A 23,697-nucleotide genomic window follows, 5' to 3' on the forward strand; every position below is an offset into this window, starting at 1 on the left:
TGTTCCTAGGTTCCAGTGTGGGACACAGTGATGCCAACCTTCTCCCTTTGAAACACCAATTTATCTGATTATCTGCTGACTGATATAAGATGCATTACTAAATTAAAAATCCACTGTAAAAGGGCTTTCTTTGTAGAATAAGTTGGCAGGGCTGCATGATATCAGATAATAACAGGATTCTTATGATAATGTCAATCCAATATATATCTTGCTCGTTCATCTCTTTCTCTTTTGCCATTACAATGATTTGAACACTTGCTGTGACCTCTAGCACAGCAAGTGAGAGAGGTTCTATCAACTTTGAGGAATATATTTGAATCATTAAGTGTTAATTTAATCAGTTTGAAATATAAAACTCAAAGTATGAATATTGAAAAACTTATTACAAGTTTTAAATGTATTTTACATTTTTTGCCATATATTTCTTGACTTTTTTGCACTTGCCATTTTAGTTACAAATGGAATTTAACTGGAAAATAATTTTCTGATTCTTCTGGTGAATTTTATTGTTTAGCATTTTTAGTTTTTCTACATCCATCTCAAGAATCTGAAATCTTATTGGTCTCATACCAAACTGGCAACACATCTGAATGTCATTTAACCATAACTTAACAGGTCAAACCAAACAGCAAAATATGAACAAAGAAACAGGAATAAGATTATTAATCTAATTTACAAATTCATGTAAATGGTCTGCAAAATAAGATGTAATATAGGGCAACTCAAAAGATTACTTAAAAAAAACCAACCTCCATTTGGTAGAACCCAGTGATGTAATCAATGACATCATACAACCATTTAAGCAGAAAATGCTCCCATTCGCCTCCTCAGTCTGTCTGAAAGAGACAAACAATGGTGAGTAAAATGAAAAAACTAATACTTGACCAGAAATGTACCTTGAAACAAACAAAACATTCATATTCATCTAATTTAGAAGTTTAGATGTGTTAGCTTTACTAAAACATATGCAGAGATGTAGACTGCAACTTACTGCTGCCACATACAAACTCAGGGTAGTGAGTGAAGCAAAGTTTCAACAGCATTTTTTAAAGAATTATGACCAACTGAAAAACAATTCAATACATCAGAAATGTATTCAAGGGACAAATGGTAAAACCAAAACTAAAAGTTTTTGTCTTAATGATTATGTTTTTTGGTCATTATTGTAGTAGTTCGTAAAAATACATATTCTTGAACTTTCGCCACCACGTTAAAGTCAAAACTTTAATACATTTATTGTGATTTTTTTTTTTTTTTTGGACAAAAAGCAATACAAGGAAAACTATAATTGTATAGAGCACCCCTGAGTAACAACTTTATAGAAAAACCATTCACTGCTATAACATCCTTTGCCACAGAATTTCACGTGCATTTGAATCTTGATTTTTATTGGACTTGGTAGCATGAACAGGATTTGATTAAAAAAAAACTTTCTATTTTAGGTCTGATGGTACGCTTAGGATATGTTTGTAACTTCCTACCAACTTTCATTTCAGTTCTTCCACTAACTGCTGACACATCTTTAAAAATATGACAAAGATTGTGACAGATTTTATGCTGAATCTGTACAGATTTTATGCTATACAGATTCAATGTTAAGGACATTGCTATGATTGATCTAATTTTCTGATCTATTGGTTAGGCTTAATCTTCTAACACCTTCAAAAGTACTTTGTTATTCCCTCTGAAGTCAAGTAACACAAATTTAAATGTCAGCATATTAGTCTTACCAACTTTGATTTAGGGCAATTGTTTTCAAATACCTCACATTTTATGTCACAAACTATTTCAAATGTTTTAGTGAAGTCACAAACAGTTTCACCTGTTCAGATTTACATTTAGCAGAAATCTCACTCGAAGTCTGCCTAAAACTGAGAATACTTTGTGGCAGAATAGTAAATTATGCCAGAATGATTTATTTCTAGATACAAACAAACTATAATGTGATACTTAACCTCAGGCAAGTGTCCTTATTCTATCCTTGGCCTTGCAGGATTTGTGCACATGCTTGTTTTTGAGAATTTCTGTTTAAGCTGACATTTCTTGGACAGACTTTTAATTACACCTGCTTCTCAAAATTAATCAACCTCGACAAATCATCTCTGAGGTGAAGCTGACTGAACACAGGGGCAATATTCCCTGTAATGGAGAAGTCAAGCATATAATCATTGTTCGGAGTTTCTCCTTTTTCCCCTCAATGGATGGTGAGCTATAATTATCCTAAAGGGCTTCAAGACATCCTTTGATGGGTCTTGATAGCAGCCAAACATCAAGCTGAAAATGGAAAGCACGGTGTAATGAGGTTGTTTGTGACTGCCATTTTAAACAGAGATCACATCAGCACAGCCAGCTTCAGTTGCAGACATGTGATTTAGTGCACAAAATATCCCCGCCCCCAAAAATTACAAAATTGCTTTGTGTTTTTAAATCTTGACAAAGGCTGTTGATTATTTCTGACCTGTGATTAGCAAGCAGCCTAATTACCATGCAACTCCCAAAACAAATCCGTATGTGGGTGCTTGTTCGTGTACTTACTGTCTTTGAACCGAACACACAAAATGACATTGTTGTAATGTCCTGAACATTATGCACTTGTGCTGCAAACAGACACAGTGAAAACATCTTTAAGCAACATGATAATCAGAATTCTAGTGTCTGGATCTCAATTGGACATGTTTCAAACTATCACAATATAGTAGTACTTATACTTTCTGCAATATTTGGTTTATTTTCTGACCCTTCCTACTAATGGTAATACATAATACTTAAGCATTAAAATAATTACCATTTATTGATCCAAGAGCAAGGGCTTGTAGTGTTGAGACATCTTACACTATCAAACCTAGGTCTTCTTAAATGCCATGCTTTAATATTATTACCCTGTTGCATACAATTTGAGTAAGACTCAACCTCGTAATAGATGTAATGGCAAATCTCCAACAATGAAGGGCCATAGACAGAAAAAGGGAAAATTAAATAATTTAAAGTAGCAATAGCTTAAAGTAGAATGTGAAAAGCAAAGAAAGATTAGTTCTAATGTTTTTAAAACCCAAAGTCCATGATAGAATAATAAATAAACCAAGCTAAGTATACACTCCTCTTCTAAAAGCAGTATCAATGCAGTTACAGCCTTTCTTCAGGCCACCACAGACACACAGCCCTTCCACCAACAAGAACAAACACTGAACCAGAACTGGTTTTTAAGGTCCAGAAATCACTAGCAGAGACATGCTGTCAGTAAGGTGGTGTCTCTGTCATGTTCTTAACCTGCAGATCCATCAGCTACAAAACAAGTAACACAAACTGATAATCAGTTTTATACTAACACTAATACAGTATCAGGTAATACATCTTTTTATATATAATCAGCTGTGGAGCATAAACTCCTTCATGTAGCATCTCATCTTTTCAGAATTTTCTCATTTTAATAATCTGATTTTTTCCCCCACATATTTAGCATATGATATGACATAATGTTAAAGTTTAATTATGATTATTTTTTTTCTTTTGCAAAATACTTTAAGTTACAGGTGTCAAACTCCAGTCCTCAATGCCCAAGTTTAAGTAGTAAAACTGATCAAAACCGATATTTAAAGTGTTGATGGTACATGTAATATAGTTCAAGAAATAAATTATTTTTCCAACATCACCTATCAGTTTCATAAGGTATGAAAAGCAGAAACTGAAATATCTTTGTGGTTATAGTGACATGCAGAGTCTGCAGAAAATGCTACTTTAGTTTTTTCTGTTTCTCTATTTAATTAGAGAACAAAGAATAGCAATCACGTGTGCTGAGTATTATTAAGGGGGGCCAGGAGGCAGAGGCTGGTGATGTAAGTGATTATGCAACATCACTGGTCTTGAACATCTAAGTGAGGTGAACATGCTTTATAGTTGGTTTATCCTCCAATGCATATTAGGATTGATGCAATCTCTCACTGTACATACTTTCGAGTTGTATAGTACACAGAAATTAATTTAGTTTCTTTTTATAGGTTTTCCATAACTAAAAAGCCTCAATATATTTTTAAACACACAGTTTTTTACTAAAAGACTGAGTTCGCTTGACTTTAGAAAGAAAATAAATTCACAAAATTTGATTTAAATACTTAAATCTGAAGCACCACCTGGTCAGGTTGTGTCAGATGGTGTTGCGGTTCAGGTTCAGTCTGTATGTTTCTCAGCATAATCTCATCAAAAAATCAAGAAGGTAAAATGCCTCAGACTGAAATCTGGATTATTTCAATGTCCTTTGTCCTAAATACACATGTATATACTGTACACTGTTTGACATAAAATAATATATTGTAAAATACTTTTTCAGTGTTTGATCTACTAGCACAGGTAAATATAAGTACTATATAGTGAAGTCAAACATTGTTTGTGCCTCTGCTGGAGACTTTGATTTAAAATTGTTTCATTCAACCAAGGCATTTTTTTTCTTTTAATAAATTAGGCAACTATCTCTTAGGTTTTAAAAATAACCGTTTTTAAATTTCTATTTAATAAAACACATTATAAACTATTTATGCCTCCTTTAGTAGCTAATCAAAAAGTATTTATTGACGTTAAGCACTTTATATAACTTCACTTTCCTGCCTTTCATGGTATTTTGCTGATTTATCTGAAATAATGGCCAAGTTTTTTTAAGTTACAAAGTTTCCTTGCCATCACCCTAAACTTTAGCACCCTCCATACTTTCTTCATCACATTCAAGTTAGGCATTTGTCTGGTTCACTCTAAAACATTTGTTTTGCTTCCAATCAGAAGAAGCAGGTTGGCCTTAAGTAAAATATTACTTAAGACCTAAATCTGCAAGGGGTATTAATAATTGTGGGTTTAAATTTACATTCAAAAATGAGATGAGTTTTTATCTAATTCTATTATCGTTCTAATTTCTACTGTTCTATGAAATATTTAGAATTCAATGCTAGACATTAGTGATAGTATTTAATTATACTGCATAGAGTATACAGTATCAGGTGATACATCTTTTTATATATAATCAGCTGTGGAATAACGTATTGTACTTTCACATGCTGTGAGAAGGAAATGTGAGGGAAGCAGATATGAGGAGGCTTAAAGAAGTAATTCCTGCTCAACACAATCAGATGAAAACTACAGCCTGCTTGATATTTCCATTCTACGGCTTTATTAAAATACTATATTCTCTGCTGATATTAATAGTCATGACATTTTTGCAAGGCGTGAAACAAATGTGGTTCAGACTCCGATGTTTCGGAGAAGACAAATCTGGGGACACAAGCCATCCAAGTGACCTCTAATGTGAAGCTGCATTTATTTTCCAGCTTAAAACAAGGTGGCCAGATAGATGCTGGAAAAAGTCAATATGCATAATTAGATCTGAGTGTTGTGTAAAAATTCCTTAAAATGAGACATTCATGACTTTTTGATGAACTGCGAATAACTTAATAAAATCTGTTCTTGCTGTGCAGGAGCCTGCTGCAGGCAGGAAGTCACTGAGTTCAGCTGGGGGTTTGCAGGTACAGCAGAGGCTAACAGAGTGTCACACAGCTTCTCTGTCTTACTTTTGAATGGAGCTACGGAGCTAAATGTATATGAATTTAAATATTTTAAGCACTGTAGCTGTTGTGGAGTTATAGGCAAGTATGGGTCACATCCCAACACAGAGGCTTTCTTTGTTGTACAAATAAGATGATTTTGTGTGCTGACTTGTTTAAATAGACAAGCACAGATTTACCTTAAACATTTGACTAATTAAAATACATTTTATGTTAGCAAGTATGAAGGTATTTGTACATTGGACAGGTTCCTTCACTTTCACTCATTCCCCTACTATTAGTGGTATTGATTTTACTATTTTACTCTCTTGTTCCATTATATTTTGCATTGAGTTTAGAATTTCTTTAAATTGTTGTGTGTTTAGTGTTTGTCATTTAATTAGATGTATTCTTGTATCATTTTTATCTGTACAGCACCATTTCAGCTGTGGCTGGAGCTATGGCTCTTCATTAAAAAAAAAGTTGATGAAAAAATTAATTGATTTCTTATTTTTTGTGACCTGAACCAAAAATGGATTCTTGTGAAATGTGAAAAAAGTACTTTGAAAGTAGAAATATAACTTCTCCGAATGTGATCAGTGCTAATGGTTGACTGTTTTATGCTATTTTATGGAGTTCTGGAAGGATTAACTACTTAAAACTCCGAATATTAAAACTCCGAATATTAGTTAATATTAACATGAGCTTTGTTTGATCAGACCAGTAATGCTTCATCACTTCAAAATAAAATGCTACACCAAGAAAATCGACATGAATTGGCACGATTGAAAATTATTTTTGTAACTGTTTTACTTTCTTAATGTAGACAAATTATAAATATCGCTAATATACGCATAAGTTAACATAGTATAAAATGTGTTAAATAAAGCAATCCTTAGGAGAAATTTACTCGAAGATAACTGCAGTCCTCTGTTTTCCACACCAGGTGGTTTCTGATCTTCTCGTGTCTTTATGGAAAGAGAGTCAAGTTCATCTTTGTTTTCTGCAATATGTTGAAGTGGATTACTCCATTATTGTGGTTTGCTTCTGTGTCCTGATCATGCCGTTTCTCTGATTTAGAGCTTTGTAACCAATCGTTGAGGAGAAGGCGGGAGGAGAAACAGAGAGGTGGGGCGGGGCGCAGGGCTGGCTGGTTATTTTAGTTTTATTTCCCCCCACCACCTCCAGCACCACGACAGCTCCCCGCCACTTGTGTGTGGGCTGCAGCGAAGCGACGCTCAAAACGCGGCAGGATCAGGTTAAAAACCCCGACTCATATCGATCTGCAGATGAACCACGAGTTCACAGCGCGAACGTAAAGCTTCCTCATCTCCCCTCCTTCTGCTTGATGCCTGAGTTGTCTCGTTTTGTGGCCTGACTGAGAAGACCAACCTCCTTTAACTGCATTGCCTCTGCGTCTGCTGGCTTTTGGCTCCTCGTTCTCCTCCTGTTACTGGCGGCTACCGTGTTGTGAAAGTGTGTGTGTTTTTTTTTGTTGTTGCTGCTGTTTGCACAAAACGGAGGGAAGAGAGTGGACTGGCCTGTCCGAAGTTGTTGTTCTTTCTTTCTTTCTTTTTGGATTTTTTCCCCTTATGTTAAAGCTGCTTTCTTATGAAAGAATCTCTGCTCTGTTCTGCAATTAATGAAATCAAGGAACTGAGGTGCGGGATTTGTTTCCATGCTCAGGAGTGGATCTTACTAGAGGATGCAGGGAGAAGATGAAGTTGAGTAGTTTAAGTGGCCTTTGGTGCATAATCTGAGATGAGATAGACGACCTGCATCTACAACGTTGGCTGAAATCATCCCATCAGAGTGGAACATTTTATATGGGCAACACATTAAGCTCAGGATGAGGTGCATTTGTGACTTTTTGAACTGCACCTAAGAAAAAGAGGGGGGGGGGGGGGTCCCTCTGTACATCCTGCTTTCACAGGAAGAGACGCTTTTTTCCCCCCTTTTGCTGTCAAACGAATTAGGGTTGTTGCATCAAAGTGAACACTGGGAAAACTAAGGAAGCAGATTTCCTTTTGTATCCTCCGTTTCACTCACTTAAAAGCATTCGACAGATCGAGTGAAAATGAAGAAGTTTCGGAAGGTGCTGGACGGTTTGACCACCTCCTCTCCGGGGGGGACTATGGGGTCCCCATCGTGCGGCAGCGCGGCTGGGACTCCCACCGCGGCGCCGACTCCCAAGGAAATCGACGTCCAGGAGACGCTGGTGTCGGAAAACTTTCAGCTGTGTAAGGTAGGTAAATGCATTTAGCTGGAGGTCTGCAACATCGGGGACGGCGCAGAGTCGATAAACGCATCGACCTGCTAGACTTAATCTCAATCCATTTTTTTGTTGATGTTTCTTGCCAATGTTTGGGGGAGTTTACTGGCATAAAAGGATCAAGCCCCTGAAAAGTTAGTTTCGAGTTTTGCAGCTGTTCCTGCCGCGGGGATCTCTAGTCCGCGGTATAAACGCTTCAGCACCAGGGACAGCGATTCTGAACAAAACATTAAGCATTCAAATTCTCTCTGCTCTTCTATCAGACTTCACGCTTTCAAATGAGGCGATTAGTTGTTGCGTTTAGCTGACATGTGAGGCGCTTTTGTTGCAGGAATGCTGCTGAAACTGCCGCTTGTGGAAGTGTTACAGTACACAGTTCATCTGTATGTGCAGCACGGCTCCCGACATGAGCATGCTGTGTAGCCGCAGTAGCTCACACACATGTGCTACAAACAGTGCAAAGGGAGTCAATGAATAGCAACCAGCCCGCGTTGCATCAGCAAGCGAGCACGAATGGTGTGGCAGCGATGACATAACTGGTGTCCCTCCCTTTGCATAAAAAAAAAAGTGCACATCCAGCCAGCGAAGGGGCCCTGCAGTGCTGTCCTAGCTGATGCGCTTTTCACTGGGAAGGAGGGGGTGAAGCTTGAATGCATGGGTGGGGGTATTTATAGCAGCGACTGCCGTGCATAGCAGCCAGTTTTCTGAATGCATTTTGCTGCGTTTATTTATTTTTTTTCTCCCCCTTTTACCTCCTTATAGAAACTGAGGTGCATTGTGGGCATGGCTGTTAATAATTCATTGAGAAGAAGAAAAAACCCAAAAAACAGGGTGTTTTGCAGAGCTGGATTATTACTGGGCAAAGTGAAACTGGTTGGGGAGGGAGTGGGTTGGAGAAGACCAAGGAGGGAGGTTGATTCACAAGCTGAGAAAGATGCTGCAGAGCACCGTATAGCAAGTAAGAGAATTTGCTAGAAGAGAGCAGAGCAATATAGACTGGTCCCATGCAGAAGGCTGCATCCCCTCACTTAATGGCTCAATACATTGACTTAACTTCTCTTGAGAAAGCTGTGAATGCAGAAATATTACCTTACTACCTACTATCACCAATAATTTGTAGCTTATTTTCCTGTTGTATGAGTAGATTTATTTTCTCCCAGCAACAGAGAAAATGTGGAGAGATGGGGATCTGGATGTGTCCCCATTTTTTCTACATTATCTATAAGAATCAGGGTGGAATGAAAAGGTTGTATGTAAGATTGACATCGTGTTCTATGATAATAGCTGCAATTTGTATCTCTACGGTGAGGATGTGCAGATATTTCTGCTCTCCCTTGTCAAGCAGAAGCAGAGCGTGATGTTGTGCAGAATACAATAAATAAAACTATCTTTAACTTAGCTTTTCGTCATGGACAGAGAACAAACCGGTTTTACACAAAGGAACCCATCTTTCTGAATTTTAAGTGTATTGGGAAATTTAAATTCTATGAAGAAAATTGATACGAGTCATTGTTTGGATCAAACTGAGCAATCAGAGACAGTGAAACCTGTCTCTAGAATGTTCTAGCTAGAGAATGTCAAATAAACAGTAGGAGAAACAAGGAATATATCTAATTTTACCCTTCCATTCATTATCCCAAATATATTTAGACAGGATTTAGACTTTCTGGAGTGGATGTAAATCTGTCAGCTGGTGCAGTACGATGTGTGGGAGGGTTTGGCAAACTTCTCGAAGTAGTCATGACTTCTATCCTTACTGTGGAGTGTAGGAAGATGCATTAACTCATTTTTTATGTAATACAGTATTTTTGTTTACATTGGTTACAAAAACATCTGGTTTTGAGTGGTTATAGCTGAGATGCTGAAACAAGCTTTCAAATGAAATCACTCTAAAGGTTGAAGCTAATGAAGGAAATGGGAATCATGCTGGTGGGGAGGAGTTTCAGTGGCTCTGCATATTGATTTTTCTGAAAGAGGGAAATGCGTTAATTTTGTGATAGAGGTAGCAAGATAAAACATAAATATCCACCAAACTAAACTCCATGGCACTAAGTGGTAGCTGAGATGTCAAATATCTATCCTTTTTTCTAAGAATTTTTATCACACTGCTTTATTTACTACTTGGTAACACACAACAAAGAAAACACCAAAAGTATGTTGTTTTTTTAACAAGAGCAAAATCTTGATGGCAGTTAGTCATATGTATGCCTGTGATTCAGAGACTAAAGGTTATCTCACTTCCTCAAGAAAATGTTACTCACTAACATTTGTGCGACTCTCCGAACACAGAGAAGGTCACACTAGTGAATACTGGAGACATCAGTCTTAACGGAGGGCAAAACAGTTATCAAAATACTAACAATCGTGTGATATTGTTGCTTAGGTAACCAAGAACTGTGCATTTCTTTGAGCTTTTTTCAGGCCTTAACCCCTTGATTGACTAGAAAATAATTTGCAGAGTGGTACATTTCTCAATTTATTACCAGAAATATCAGAAAAAATTTATGTATTATTATTATTATTATTTTATGTTTTTAACACATTCTTTTTTTAAAATATAACTTGCAATCCTTTAATTTCACCTGAACTTATTCACATTTTGTCATGCTAAAGCTCTCAATGTTAATGCCTTTTATTTGGATTTAAGTCAATAAACCACACAAGTACCACACAATTGTGCAGTTGTAGGACAATGGTACTTGGTTTTTGTTTTCATTTTACATATCAAATTGTGAAAAGCATGTTGTTCATTTGCATCTTTGGAAAAAAATAAGACATCACTGCAAAATGATCAATTCTTTGATTTACTCAAACGTACATACTCATACATGTTTGAGTAAAATGAAATGTGTTCTTTTATTCTAAGAACTACTGACAACATGCCTCTGAAATTCCAAGCAAAAATTTAGTATTTATTTGCAGAAAAAGAGAAATGGTCAAAATAATGAAAAACATGCTGTGCTTTCAGACCTCAAATAATGCAAAGAAAACAAGTTTATAGTCATTTAGCAACAACAATACCAATGTTTTAACTTGGGAAGAGTTCAGAAATCAATATTTGATGGAATAGTCATGAGGTTTTCAATGGGGTTCAGTGCAGTGGACTCTTAATTTTTTCCAGAGCTGTATATTGATCCCCATTTACTCTGATAACCCAAGACAAAACCCATTGTAACAACTGGCTTCAAATGTCACCTAATTAGTAGGTTCTGTCAGTTTAGACCTGCATCCAATTTAGTTTGTGACAACACATTGAAAATCACCAAATGCCTTCCATCCAGTCTAATTAATTTTAAGTTATTTTGCGAAGAATAATGACCAAAATGACTTATTTTGTTCTGAGAAATTACAAAAAATCATTAAAATACATTAAAATTTGTGACTGTTTTGTGATGTCTTAAATTCCATATATGGTCCAACAAAATAGTAAGATATGTAACTTTCACAGTTCAAGGGATGTTTAATCTGTTGTGCCATATTCTGTGACAGAACTTTGATGAGGCATGACCAAGTTGCCAAAATTGCAATTACATGCCTTAAAGTGGAGTGTAGCTTGCAGTTTCAATCACAATCACCAATGACACTGCCTCTGAATAATGCTTCTTCTACATCTGAAAATGAAGGAATTACTTTAATCATCAAGTTGGTACAATTTGATTTTAATGACTGTCATTTAAATTTTTTGAAGTCTTTTCATCCAAATGACTTCATTCATATTGCATGTGTAACTCCCATTTACTCCACAACCTCTCTGAAGTGAAGTCCTGTCTGTAGAATTCTTAAACAGGTTCCCATATTTATACTGATTATTCATGGGATTTCTGAATAACAAATTTAAGGATACTGAATAGAAAAACCTAACCTATTATGGTGCATGAGCCATATTTTTATGACAGATATATAGATATATATCTATGTAGATATACAGTATATCTCTATAGATATATCAATATATCTATAAATATATATATAAGTGTAGATCGTTTTTACCTACACGTGTGTTTTCAGACATGCCTGTGACAAAGCTACCCTGTCCTGCATCCAATCAGAAAGCAGCCCAGCAATAGACTTATTAGAGTGCAGCTTTTCTAAAGTGATTTGGGTTGGGTGGCTGAAAATGTTTGAGGTGCTTGATGTGCAAAGGTGTGCACAGGTTTTAACTCCCTCAAAATGAGGCTTTATAATTACAGCCCTGTGTGTGATTAGACTGAGGCAAGACGTAGAGGGTAGGTGAGGTTAAGGACTGTAGAAATTGGAAAACCTGACCATAATCATTCTCTGATGTGTCAAACTGTTTCTTATCTTGCCTTGTAAGTTGGTGCATCTGCAAATGCAAACACAAAGAGCATTCTTTTTAAGTGCTTGTGTAGAAGAAAACTGGACTTCTAATTCACTTGGTTGAAGTTGTGCACATTTTATACAGGGAAAACAGGTTATTTGAACAAGGAGTGAGTGAAAGAAGCCATTAGTGTTAAATTTGGGGGAAAATGACTCTAAAATAGAAGGTGGCCTCAGGTTTAATCTTTCTAACACCTACAGTGGAGCCTTGAGTCATCCCAGGCAGATTTACAGCATTCACACCTTGGGACATGTGACTAAAACAATTCACACAGCATCGTTAGAGACACATTTCAGATGTCAGGCAACAACAACCCAAACACTGAATTGAATAGAAGGTACAGCCAGTGACTGACCTGTCCTAGTTACCCCTTTAGTGACCTTAAAGACCCATCAGTGTGATTTTTTCTGATTACAAAGCCTGTTGCTTTCAAACATATTCAAAACTATGTCTTTTTGATGAGCGGGGTAACTTCTTCAGGTAATGAGAAGAGCAGTTACCTTTTACCTAAGCATTTAGGATTGTCATGTCTGAAAATGTAAATAAGCACAAAGAGATTTGTCTTGCTATGTCTTAAAAGTATGTGAATAATTTATGATGCGTCTCTGCTTTATGTTGTGTTTGCCTATTAGGCCAGGGCTGCATAATTACAGTCTTGATGTCACCATCTAAATTTGTTTTATAATTACTGATCAAATTGAACACTCTACAAACTGCACAATCTGACTTTATAATTACAGCTTCTAAATAATCTGACAACTATTAGATGAACTAATCCAAAAGGAAGTGACATGATATATAGGATTTTGTTTTTTTCTTGGTTTATTTGGATTTCTTGTTAACTTTAGTTTTTTATGTCTTTTGTATTTATTTTAAACTCTCAGTTGGAGTCTTTTAGTTATAGTTCTATGTCTTAGTTTTTGTTTTATTTTGAGAACCTTATTTTTCTGCATTCTTTATTCTTCTTGATTCTGTGTTCTCTTGTCACCGTTTTGGTTTGAATTTTGATCATTTTTTTGTGTTGGGTTGTGTTTCTGATTTGTTTGCATTTCTGATTTCTATCGGCCATTTCTCCTATTTTCTCAGTTCATCTTCAGTTATTTGCCCTCCCTCTCATCTGCACCCAGTTTCTAATCAGCCACCTGCTCTTTGTTCAGTAATCATCTGTAGAGCTTAAATATTTCTCAGGTAGGCAGCTCCTTTTACATCATCCTGTTATTGTCATCAGCTTGGTTCCTTCTGTTCTACTTGAATGTTACTTTGGATTCTCCTTTGGACTTTAGTTTTCTAAGATTTTTTTTTAACGAGACAAACTCTTTATTTGTACCTGCCTGCCTCCTCACTGCATTTAGGTGCTGTTTTTCACCATTCTATGACAGTAAAGGCAAAATATTTGCCATGTCAGCGACTCCAAACATTTAGCAAGCTGGTGTAGGTCAGTTTTCATCAGAATAGACAGAGCATCTGCATAATAATATCAGATATTAGGCAGACTTATTAGTGTAACATTTGAGTTTATGTATATACCTCAGCAATGCGGTAGATATATTGAAGCCCCTTAGTTGCAGTGCTAATGGCAGGAAATTGTTTTGCCTGGATTTTCTAATGATAAAATTATGAACCTTTTACATTATTCTAGTGAAACACCAGACAAATATTCAGTAGTGTGGCAGTAGCACTGAAGATGTGAAGATACAACTATTTTAGTCAAAGTTAGGTTGATTATTTTATTAAATTTTGATTAGTTTTATATCTACTTTATATATACATGTTTATATCACTGCTTTTAGCTCACGGGAATCTCTTCATCACTTGAGGCAAGTGAAGATACTGCAGTCTGCTGAAGGAAAAAAGAAAGCTTAGTTGTGTTTGCTGCAGTATTGCAATAATTGCATTTTTGTCCCCTTACCATAAAAGTTTCTGTTAAATAAAGGAAAACTTAATGTATAGTGGCTTTCTCTTATCGTCTCCACATCTGCATATAAATATTCATTTCTAACCTTTGATACATAATTCTTTGGGTGGAATTTTTTTTAATTTAAAACGGTGTGCTGCTAGGTCATCTTGACCTCAATGCATTTTTTAATCTGCTTTAATAAGTGATTAATCTCTGAAGGAGATGTACAATTAGCTAGAACAGCAGCACAGTTGCATTTTGAATTAGACACTCTTTTTATATTGTTATCCTTTTTGTCCCTGTTAGGATACAAAGATGAAATTCATGTTTTTTGCTTTGTTATAAAAATAAATCTGCTTTATTTAAAAAGTGTTTTGATTTTTGATCATGCATTGCTTAAATTTAAATACAAAAAATATTTATGAAATCCTATAATTATACTAATCTTCTATTTTCATTGTCCGTCTCATCTAGAAAGTATTTGTGCTACATTATGTTTTGGTTTTTTTAGGATTACACAGTTAACAACCCTTCCCCTAACAACCATCTGCTTGTCATATAATGTCTACTTTTGATTCTGTCTCTCGGTGAACAATAGTGCGGTGATGCAAGACAAACTTCAGACTTGTTCTGTCAATAAAGGGATATTCCATGATATCATACACAGAAGCATCTGAGATACCTTAACCTTTACAAACATAGCATTAAGGCTTATGGGGTGAGATAAGAATCAGATGTAATGGATCGGCTTAAAGAAAGTGCTCCTTATGTATTTTTTATTAGAGGGAAATTACACTTTTCATGCCTTGTGTATGTACTTTGCAGAAACCTTTCAGAAAATTATGCTAATTGAAAAACTATAACTTTCTTATTCTTCTGAAGGAATTTTAGATGAGTGCATATTCTTAACCTTATGTTCTAAGTTTAGTATTTTGGTGTTAACCTCCGCTTTTTTCTATTATCTCCTTCCTCCGTCAGCACAATATATTTGCTTGTAAGGATGACATCACCCTCACTCCCTCAGCAGCGACCCCACAAGCTCTCCATGGGTGTGATGACTCAGTGGGTTGACTTCCAGCTAGTCTCACATTACCATGTGTCGGCTGCCTGTCAGAAGCCACAGTGTGGGATCAATTAAGGAGTAGCTGATGTCAGGCTAGGAGGATAGTATAGAGAAAAAAAAACAACATATAGGATACATTTTCTGTAATCCATATTCAGGTGAAGCAGGAAATTCTGTTTTCCTCAGCATCTTTAGAAAACACTGAACCCTTTAAAACACAATATGCACACATTTCTGTAACATCTTCCAAATGCTATGCAAAACCACTTGCTGTTGTGTCATACTCTACATTTTGTTGGTGTCTGTGACAGCATGTGTCTGAGAGAGTGAACGAGAAATAGACGCCTCTTGATTTTAGTGTGGGCTTTCAAACACTTTGTCCATTCAGTGACAGCAGACTGCCTGCCTCACCTCACGCTGTGCAAATATAATCGAGCGAGCTTTTCAAACAGATCACCGCTTCACTTAGTTTTCAGTGTTTGCACTCTCAAGTAGAATGAGCTCATGCAATGCTTTTTTGTATGATGTGGTTCATTTAGAGGATAAAATTCAAGTAGCATTCATTTTTGAGAAATAAAACAACCTGTGCAAGGGATTATACCTCTGAATTTGTCATTAAGTTGCCAATAAAAAAAAATGCAACAATAGCCAGTGGCCCATCTTTCCATCCTTGATGCGGTTGTTTAAAATTTTTAAACCCGTATTATATTGTTTCCATAGAAACATCACTACTCAGGAAATAGAGGTAATTAAAGTCAAATGAGACCCATGATAACACAAAATATGTCTGTAGTGAGAATTCACATACAGTAAAACACACAGGTGACTTGTTTCCATTGTTGTCATATACTTGCTCAAGATGACGCACTGTTGCAAGTCTTGATTCGTTGGACGTTTTAACTTTTTTACTGTGTGATGCTTTACCTGAATTTGACTTACTGCATTTTAACAAGGATCAAATTGAGAATATGATTCTTTTTGTCTATGTGGCTCAAATATAAAATCAATTATATTGATTCAATTACATATTTCTGGACCTGAATCAACCTCCTTTGTTGCCTAGATATTACAGTCCTTGTAAATGAGTTTTATGTAAACTGGAGTAAATTTAATTAATAACCTCTAAAATGAAAACGGTTCTGTAATGGACTGGCGATTCCTGTGACTGGTTTAGGTAGGCAGCTGCTCTCTTGCAACCCTGCAAGGACAGTAAGATACAGAGACTGGATAGGTGGATGGATAACCTAAACGTGACTCGATTCCAAGAAATTAGAAACCTGTTGGTTCTAACCACAGACTGGGATGCTTCAACATTTACGTTAGTAGCAAGGCTACAGTGGTGGGTGGAAAATATAACCGCATGGGTAAAATTGACTATGTCCACTTCAAGGGAGTCATAAATTCTCATAAAATGTTCTGCTACCCCCTTTTTCTAAGTTGAATTGTAATTGTATACATACAAGTAACACACAAAAGTAATACAGTAAATCTTTAATCTCATCCAAAGTCTTTCTTTGTCTGTTTATTTGATTCAAGCTTTAATTAGGATGGTCAGTGTGTTACGAACATAATTCCCATCATGCAATTTATGTGCATGATTGAGTAAATGACCAGACAAGTGCAAACCAATACTTTTGGAGTAAAATTACAATCTAGGACGACAGGTGAAAATTCAGCAAAGCTTCAAATCAAACATGAAGTTTGTTCAAGATGTATTTTAATGTGTTAAAGTTCTCTCTCATACACATTTGTTTAAAATTTCACAAAAATTTACTTGATGTCTCTTAGGAGGAAGTCATACCTCATATTACTGTTACAATGCATTTTCAGCATATGATTTAGCGCGTGGTAAAAACACACTCTCATCCATGAGACTGTTCAGGGAACTACCAATTGCATTAGCTTGAATGTATTGCATAGTGTTTAATAATTCATAAATGCAAGAAGCCCAGCTTTTAGGACCATTATATGGAGCAGAATACCAAGAAATATGTTTTAAAGCAACTGATTTTTTTCATTCCCATTTTAAAATATTTATTCTTTTAGTTAACACAAGACATTCAGGAAGACATACTGGTCTCCTTGGTATTATCCGTCCTTGTTGACTTTATATGTGATGGACAGCCTGGCTGTTTTGGTTTGTAAGGTTAAACCACATGTATTGTCGATCCCCGCATGGTTGCTTTGTGACCTCAGGGATGCATGGAAACACAACACAAAACCCCAGCCTACAGTCTTAACAATCACCCTTCCACCCACGCACACATGTGTACGCATTGCTCTGCGATTACGTAAAATGAATTATGTATTTTTGGATATCAAGCCCACGCTCTCATCTAAAGTGATATGTGCTTAACATTAAAGGGTCAAATGCAAAAGAGTGATGTTAAATGCTGCCGGATAAAAAGAGGCCAAATGCTGCATGTGTCACAGCAACTTTTTATTGGGAGTAATCAAGTGAAAAATTATTTACTTTCCAGAATAAGGTCAGGTATTAACAATGATGTGAAGACAGGAGAAGAGGTAAAAACTGAAGATGAAAGTAAAATGTTACAAAGTCAAACAAATTAGAAGCAATTTCTGATAAAACGTGGTGAACCTTTAGCTCTCCTAAACAGTGATGCAAAAGCATCAGCAACTTTACATACCCTTTAGTGAAATTTGGGTGTGTATTTCTTTCTATCGTTCTATTATTCACATATTGCTGTAAAAAGTATTTCCCTTTTTAAATCTTCTTCTTTTTTTTTACACTTAAACATTTCAGATCAACAGACCTTTTTTTTGTCAGTTAAATTTCTCAAGCGCAAATACTCTGAAGTATCAAAAAAATAAATCAAAATGCAACATGTTATGGTCTGATCTAAAGAAATTCAAGAACAGAGAAAAATCGTACGGTAATTCACATCTGTTGGTCTATAAAGAGTTGCAAAGCAATTTCTAAGGCCTAGAAACTCAAGTAAAATACAAAAAGAGCTATAATCCACAAATATAAAACATAAGTAGAAGTAGTGAACTTTTGCAAGAGGTGCCAGCCGTCCAAAATAATTCCAAGAGCAGATTAACAACTCGTCCGGGAGTCACCAAAAACCCAGAGCCCCTTATAAAGAACTACAGGCCTCACTTGCTTCAGTTAAAGTGATTATACAATAGGAAAGTGACTAGGCAAAAATATGAATGTGCCAAGGCAAAAACAAAAATGCCTCCAGCAAGTCTTGGTCATAAAAAAAATATTGTTTTGAAGGAGCCCATTCAAAACCTGATAGAAATGCTGTTGAATGATCTTGAGCAGGGAATTTGGGCTGAAAACAACCTCAGGGTGGCTGTGATGAACAATTCTTTAAAGAAGAGTGAATCAACTTCCTCTGCAGAGATAGAAAAGAGTCATTACCTGTTTTCACAAATTCTTGAGGACAGTGGTTGCTGCAACCAGTTTGATTGTCAAGGGCAAATATGTTTTCATATATTATAGGGCAGGGATGTTTGAGTAGTTATTCTCTATCATCCTTGGCTGGCATAAAATGTAATTGTGATTAGATTGGACATATAGAATAACACACTAATGGGCCAAAGCAATTTTCCTTTGCATCTTCATGCATCTTTGTGTTTACTGGTGCTACTGCTCATGGTCACATAGCTTGTAACCTGAACTGATGATCATCTTTAAGGTCACAAATCAGGCGGAAGAGCCAGAACTGTGACAATCCTCTTGAAGTTACAGATGGCATCTCAGTGGCTTTGATGATAGTGGCCAGAAACAGGGAGTAGTTACTCAGCAGGCCATGCTTTCATAATAAACTAAGAGGAAAAACCCTCAAAATGAAGTATGCTTATTTGAACATCCTTAAACTACAGACTGCACTCAAGAAAACCCCCTGATGACTGGATGAGTAATTTCTAAGCTCTCTTTAAGAATTTGGGAAGCACCGTGAATGACAAAATGCCTTTAAGCTACTTTTTCTAGTTGTAGCACTGAGCACTGAAATGCTAGAACTTGTAATGAATTATATTATAGTGTAATTATTGTAATTATTATTAATTAAATGTAATTATTAAGAATTTCAATGGTCTGTTATTGGTGCATTTTTTAGCATTTTATCCAGAGTTTTCATCAAAAACTGTTCTTCATATCTGCGTTTAAAACCTTCAGAATTGTTGGTCTCATTTTTATCTAAATCTGGCTGCAGTTCAAGGAGTGTGTTCAAAGAAAAGAAATGTTTCTAAAAATGTAACCCCAAAAGTGGCCTATGCCAAAATAGGTAGTAGCTCTGAGTAAATCAAAAATAAAGGCAAAGAAAATGTTCAATATAAATATCCAAAAAATAAATATAAAAAAAGACCAATCCTAATTAAGATTTAAAATTACTATAAATAAAAAGAGTAAAAGAATAAAGATGCATCTGATTCACCACCATTCCATCTGGCTGCACGTCGTCTGTAACTCTACAAGTGAGATCATCGCATTCTGCAGGGAAGGAATCTTTTATGGGTTCATTCATTCATTTTTAGACTTCTCACACACTGGGTTCTCACCCTGTGTACATTTGATGGCTGTTCTGAATGTGTATGTGTGTGCGTGTATTTAAGTGCAACCCAGTATTGTAGAGTTGCTAATTAGGTCTGGTTTATTTTCAGTGATGAAAGGAAAGTCAATTCATCACTTCACTTTCACAGATCATCAGGATGTGAAACTTCTGAACTACTTCATTCATGTAGAAGCTGAAAGAAGCATTTAGTATCATAAGCATGAATAGCTGAGGTTTCAGTCCGGATCTAGCCTGCTTTTTTTATCAAGCAGGCTATGTTCTTGTACTCATCAAAGTCACCCAAAGCTTCTGCTTAAACTTGTTCAATAATCTAACTCTGCCTGAGCTTCTTCATAACTTTATTCCTTGTGTCATAGATACTCTACTAACTAAGGGCTTTCTGGAGGCAGTAGGTGGAGCTGAATCAGAGTAGAAGAGTGTGGATGCAAATGGATGCCACATTTTCAAAAATGATGAAAAGGTGATCTGAATACTTCTGCAAGACATTTAGATTGTGATATGTGTGCCTTTATTATGTAAAACAAAAACAATTAAGGGTCAATCAGGGACGACTTAACTGTAACTTTTAAAAATAATTTAAAAAATACTATTAAACTTTAACCTTCAGTTGAAAAATGAATGCATAGATGTTGCTTACTTTTTATGAATAATTGGCACAAGGCCATGTTGTTTTTTTTTTTACCAATTTATTTTTTTCAACATTTGTTCCCACGCTCAGACATCCCTAATCTCTTCTTCCACTCCTCCTCCCAGAAATCTTCCTCTCCAATCCACGTTCTGTTATGCCTTCTCTTTATTTTAGGCAGCTCCTGACTAGATCAAAGGAATTTTAGAGCAACCTCAAAATATCTCCCTTCTTCAAACGATGGTAGGCGAAAGACACATGCGCCGTTGTTTGTTTGATGGGTGCTCTGACTCTGTAAAGTCATGTTGATTGGAATGGTTGGTTGTGACAGGAATAAGCAACTCTGATTCTCCCTGCATCGCTGCCTCTCATCCTGACACGTAGCCTGTGGGGACAGGTGCTAACACACCTGGGTGATGCATAAGAACAGTTTGGGTGCACAAAGGTAACACATTGCACACACTAAAGCAGGCTATGTACACAAGGAGTTCATACGGTAATGCGAGACGACGTGCAGAACCAGTTTATATTGTCACACTTTTGCTCCAAAGTTTGTTTGTTTTTCAGATCTCTTATTTGCCAAATTTACCTGCCAGGTTTCCTTGGTAACTTTCTGAAACATTTGATCTCTTTTTTGTTTTTCCAATAAGGAATTTCTTTAAACCTAAGCTGAACATATGAGACCAACATATTGTTAATGTTAGCATTTGTTTGTCAGTTAGCTAATGGCCATCTCATTTATCAATGACTCAATCTGAAAAACAGATGCAGAATAGATTATTTTAAAAAGTTCTCTTTGTTATTTTTCAGTTGTTTTTTTTAATCACATTGCTACTGTAATTAGTTAGATGACGGCCTCTATTTCGCCCACTGTTTTCTGTTCCTCATGAAATAACTCACAGCATTCCAGTGTCTCTTGTCAATCTAGTTAGTGACTAACATCTGCAGTTGGATTGGTGATCAGTTCACACCACGTTTGTGTGACTGCGACTGAGGTCAGATAGGGTTGCTTTTCCTCACACACTTGCAGGCTCCGGTCTTCATCCCGTGCCACACTAACAGATTTTTGTTTCGACTCACCCCTCTTACTCACTGCAACTATTGCAGACTGATGCAAACATTTCCCGACTTTGAAAGCAGGGGTAAAATCAGGCAGAAAATCATGTAGAGTGTTCCCAGCTTTACTTGAAAATAAGAACATTAAACATAGATTCAATGTGTGAAGTTTAAAACATTTACTTTTTTTATCTGGGAAAGTTGGCGCACACTTATTTCTCCAGACAGAAGCAGATGATGATAGCTACTTAAGACAGCACTTTGCAAGACATACTTTAATTTAAAATTAAATACTTTTAGAGCATGATCTCATTTCACCTCCTGGTTGGCATTCATTAAACATTAACTGTTTATAATATAGTTATAAACCAAACTGGTGACATTAGCATGTCTGTTTGCTGAGTGGCAAAATGAGTTGTGCTCAGCATTATATCCATACAGTAAAGAAGGGTTTAATGACATGAAGCAGCATACTTATTTTAAGCATAATTATTTCAGAACTTTCTCCAAACGATCAACTAAAACTGAAGTGAAAATATAATGACTTAGTGCGGCGTTTCCCAATTCCGTTCCTCAGGCCTCCCTGCCCTGCATGTTTTAGGTGTTTCCCTTCTGCTACACACCTGGATTGAATATATGGGTGTTCAACAGGTTTCTGCAGCACTTGATGGTCATGCAATCATTTGAATCAGCTGCTCTGGAATAGAGGCACATCTAAAACATGCAGAGCAGGGAGGCCTGAGGACCGGAATTGGGAAAAGCTGAGTCTTATTGCATTCAGGGTGACACCAAAATGCTGTTATTTTATTGGAAAACACCAGACACATATTGAATCCAGGTATGTTTCCATTTAAATAAGCATCATCTATAAAGCAGTATAAACAAACCATATGACTTAAACATGTAGAAAACTTAAAAGGATTGCACAGTAATATACTGTTTGATGTCAGACAAATAATAAACACCTGTAAGGTATTTCTCTGAAGCAAAATAGCTAATTTATTTTAAAGAACAATTTGGCATTCAAAATATGTAATAATATCCAGTTATTTAGGGTAAATAAATAAACCTAAATATCCCAACAAAAAAAAATCCTTTCAGACCAAACAGCCTCACCAGATTAAGAGGAACAAGAATAGTTTGGCACTGTTGCAGGAAGACCACATGTGCCCTATTTACTTACTGGAGTGATCAAATAAGAGCTAAAGATACTGCAAAGCGTTGGAGGGAATTACCTGTTTGTGCATTACTTTGTTAGTGTATTATGTATCAACACCTGTTTGATCAGGACTCAACTAATTGAAAATAATACCATCATTCCTCTTACATTTATTAAATAGGCACAAGATATTTGAGATTCATGAAAAAGAGTGTTTAAAATTGAATAGCCAGATGATATAGTAAAAACCACTTGGTTGGATTTGATGCATGGATGAAGACCAGGAACCAGGAATCGCAGATTGCATTCAAAACATATTGATATATTATCTAAACACTATGAGCATGAAAACTAGTTTACCTCAAAAAGCTCTGGTTTAAATTCAAAGTGAACAGTTAAAGTGTAGACTATATGTGCACAAATATAAATTTGTGAAATAAGCAAACATACACATACACATGTAGTGTGTGGATTTTAAAAACAGCAGTTCTGAAATGGTGCAAGGAAACCTTTACATATTTTGTTGGCGTATCTTCCTTTAGCCTGATGTCCAGCCTAAACACCTCATGTCCCTCTTTACTGCACTCATCTTTAGATCTGTTGTGGCATTTACACACGTCAGCCTTTCAATAACAAACTTAGCCTAGAAAAATTTTTCATAAATTATCTATTGGCCCACTTTTCCGTTCCAGTCAAAGGAAACAGAGCAACTTCTTTTGGCTTTGAAAAATAAGTGTCTTTCAATTTTTTATTAGTAAAAAATGCACCGGAAAGCTTTAGATGTGAAGGGCCATGCACAAACTCATATAGGCTAAAAAGCAGGAGTTACTGCTGCCGTTAGTTTGAGACTAACAAATCCAGACAGAGTCCTGCTGGATTTGTCATCATTTGTTTCAAGTTTGATCATCAAACAAACTTCAATATAAGCCAAAAATATATAAAGTAAATACAAATAAATAAATATTTAATAGAGGACTAATCTGCACTGCTTGTTAAATCATAAATTAACAGAATAACATCAATGATTTTTAAAAGTACAATTTAATGACTTCTTAATACCAAACCTGTAACATTAACATTCTTAAGTAAATATGACTGGTCTGACAACATAAAGTAGATTTCAAGATCTAAAAAAGCAACACAAGTAGAGATGAAAAACTGAATAGTTGATGTGTAAAGGTCTGAGAATGGTGACAAACCCGTTTTAAGACTTTGTTGCT

At 36.0% G+C, this 23,697-nt stretch overlaps 1 protein-coding gene and 1 long non-coding RNA gene across 14 annotated transcripts in view; both read left to right on the forward strand.

Annotated features, from left to right (window-relative positions):
- The first annotated feature begins 6,685 nt into the window (after window positions 1–6,685).
- The window catches only part of stxbp5l (syntaxin binding protein 5L), a 144,073-nt gene continuing 127,061 nt past the window's right edge, over window positions 6,686–23,697 (forward strand). For 8 of the 13 annotated variants that reach the window (XM_028022314.1, XM_028022318.1, XM_028022316.1 and 5 more), the window contains exon 1: window positions 6,686–7,767. In XM_028022314.1, coding sequence (XP_027878115.1) covers window positions 7,600–7,767 — 168 coding nt within the window. In that variant the 5' untranslated portion in view covers window positions 6,686–7,599. The remainder of the gene's footprint in view (window positions 7,768–23,697) is intronic. The other 5 variants (XM_028022327.1, XM_028022321.1, XM_028022322.1 and 2 more) reach the window with 1 other exon arrangement.
- On the forward strand, window positions 10,677–22,302 carry LOC114147742 (uncharacterized). Its single transcript, XR_003596125.1, has 3 exons — window positions 10,677–10,863; window positions 16,967–16,969; window positions 22,291–22,302. It is a non-coding gene; the product is annotated as an uncharacterized LOC114147742 (long non-coding RNA).

Source organism: Xiphophorus couchianus, chromosome 7 (genome assembly GCF_001444195.1).
Source record: "Xiphophorus couchianus chromosome 7, X_couchianus-1.0, whole genome shotgun sequence".
Classification (NCBI taxonomy): Eukaryota; Metazoa; Chordata; class Actinopteri; order Cyprinodontiformes; family Poeciliidae; genus Xiphophorus; species Xiphophorus couchianus.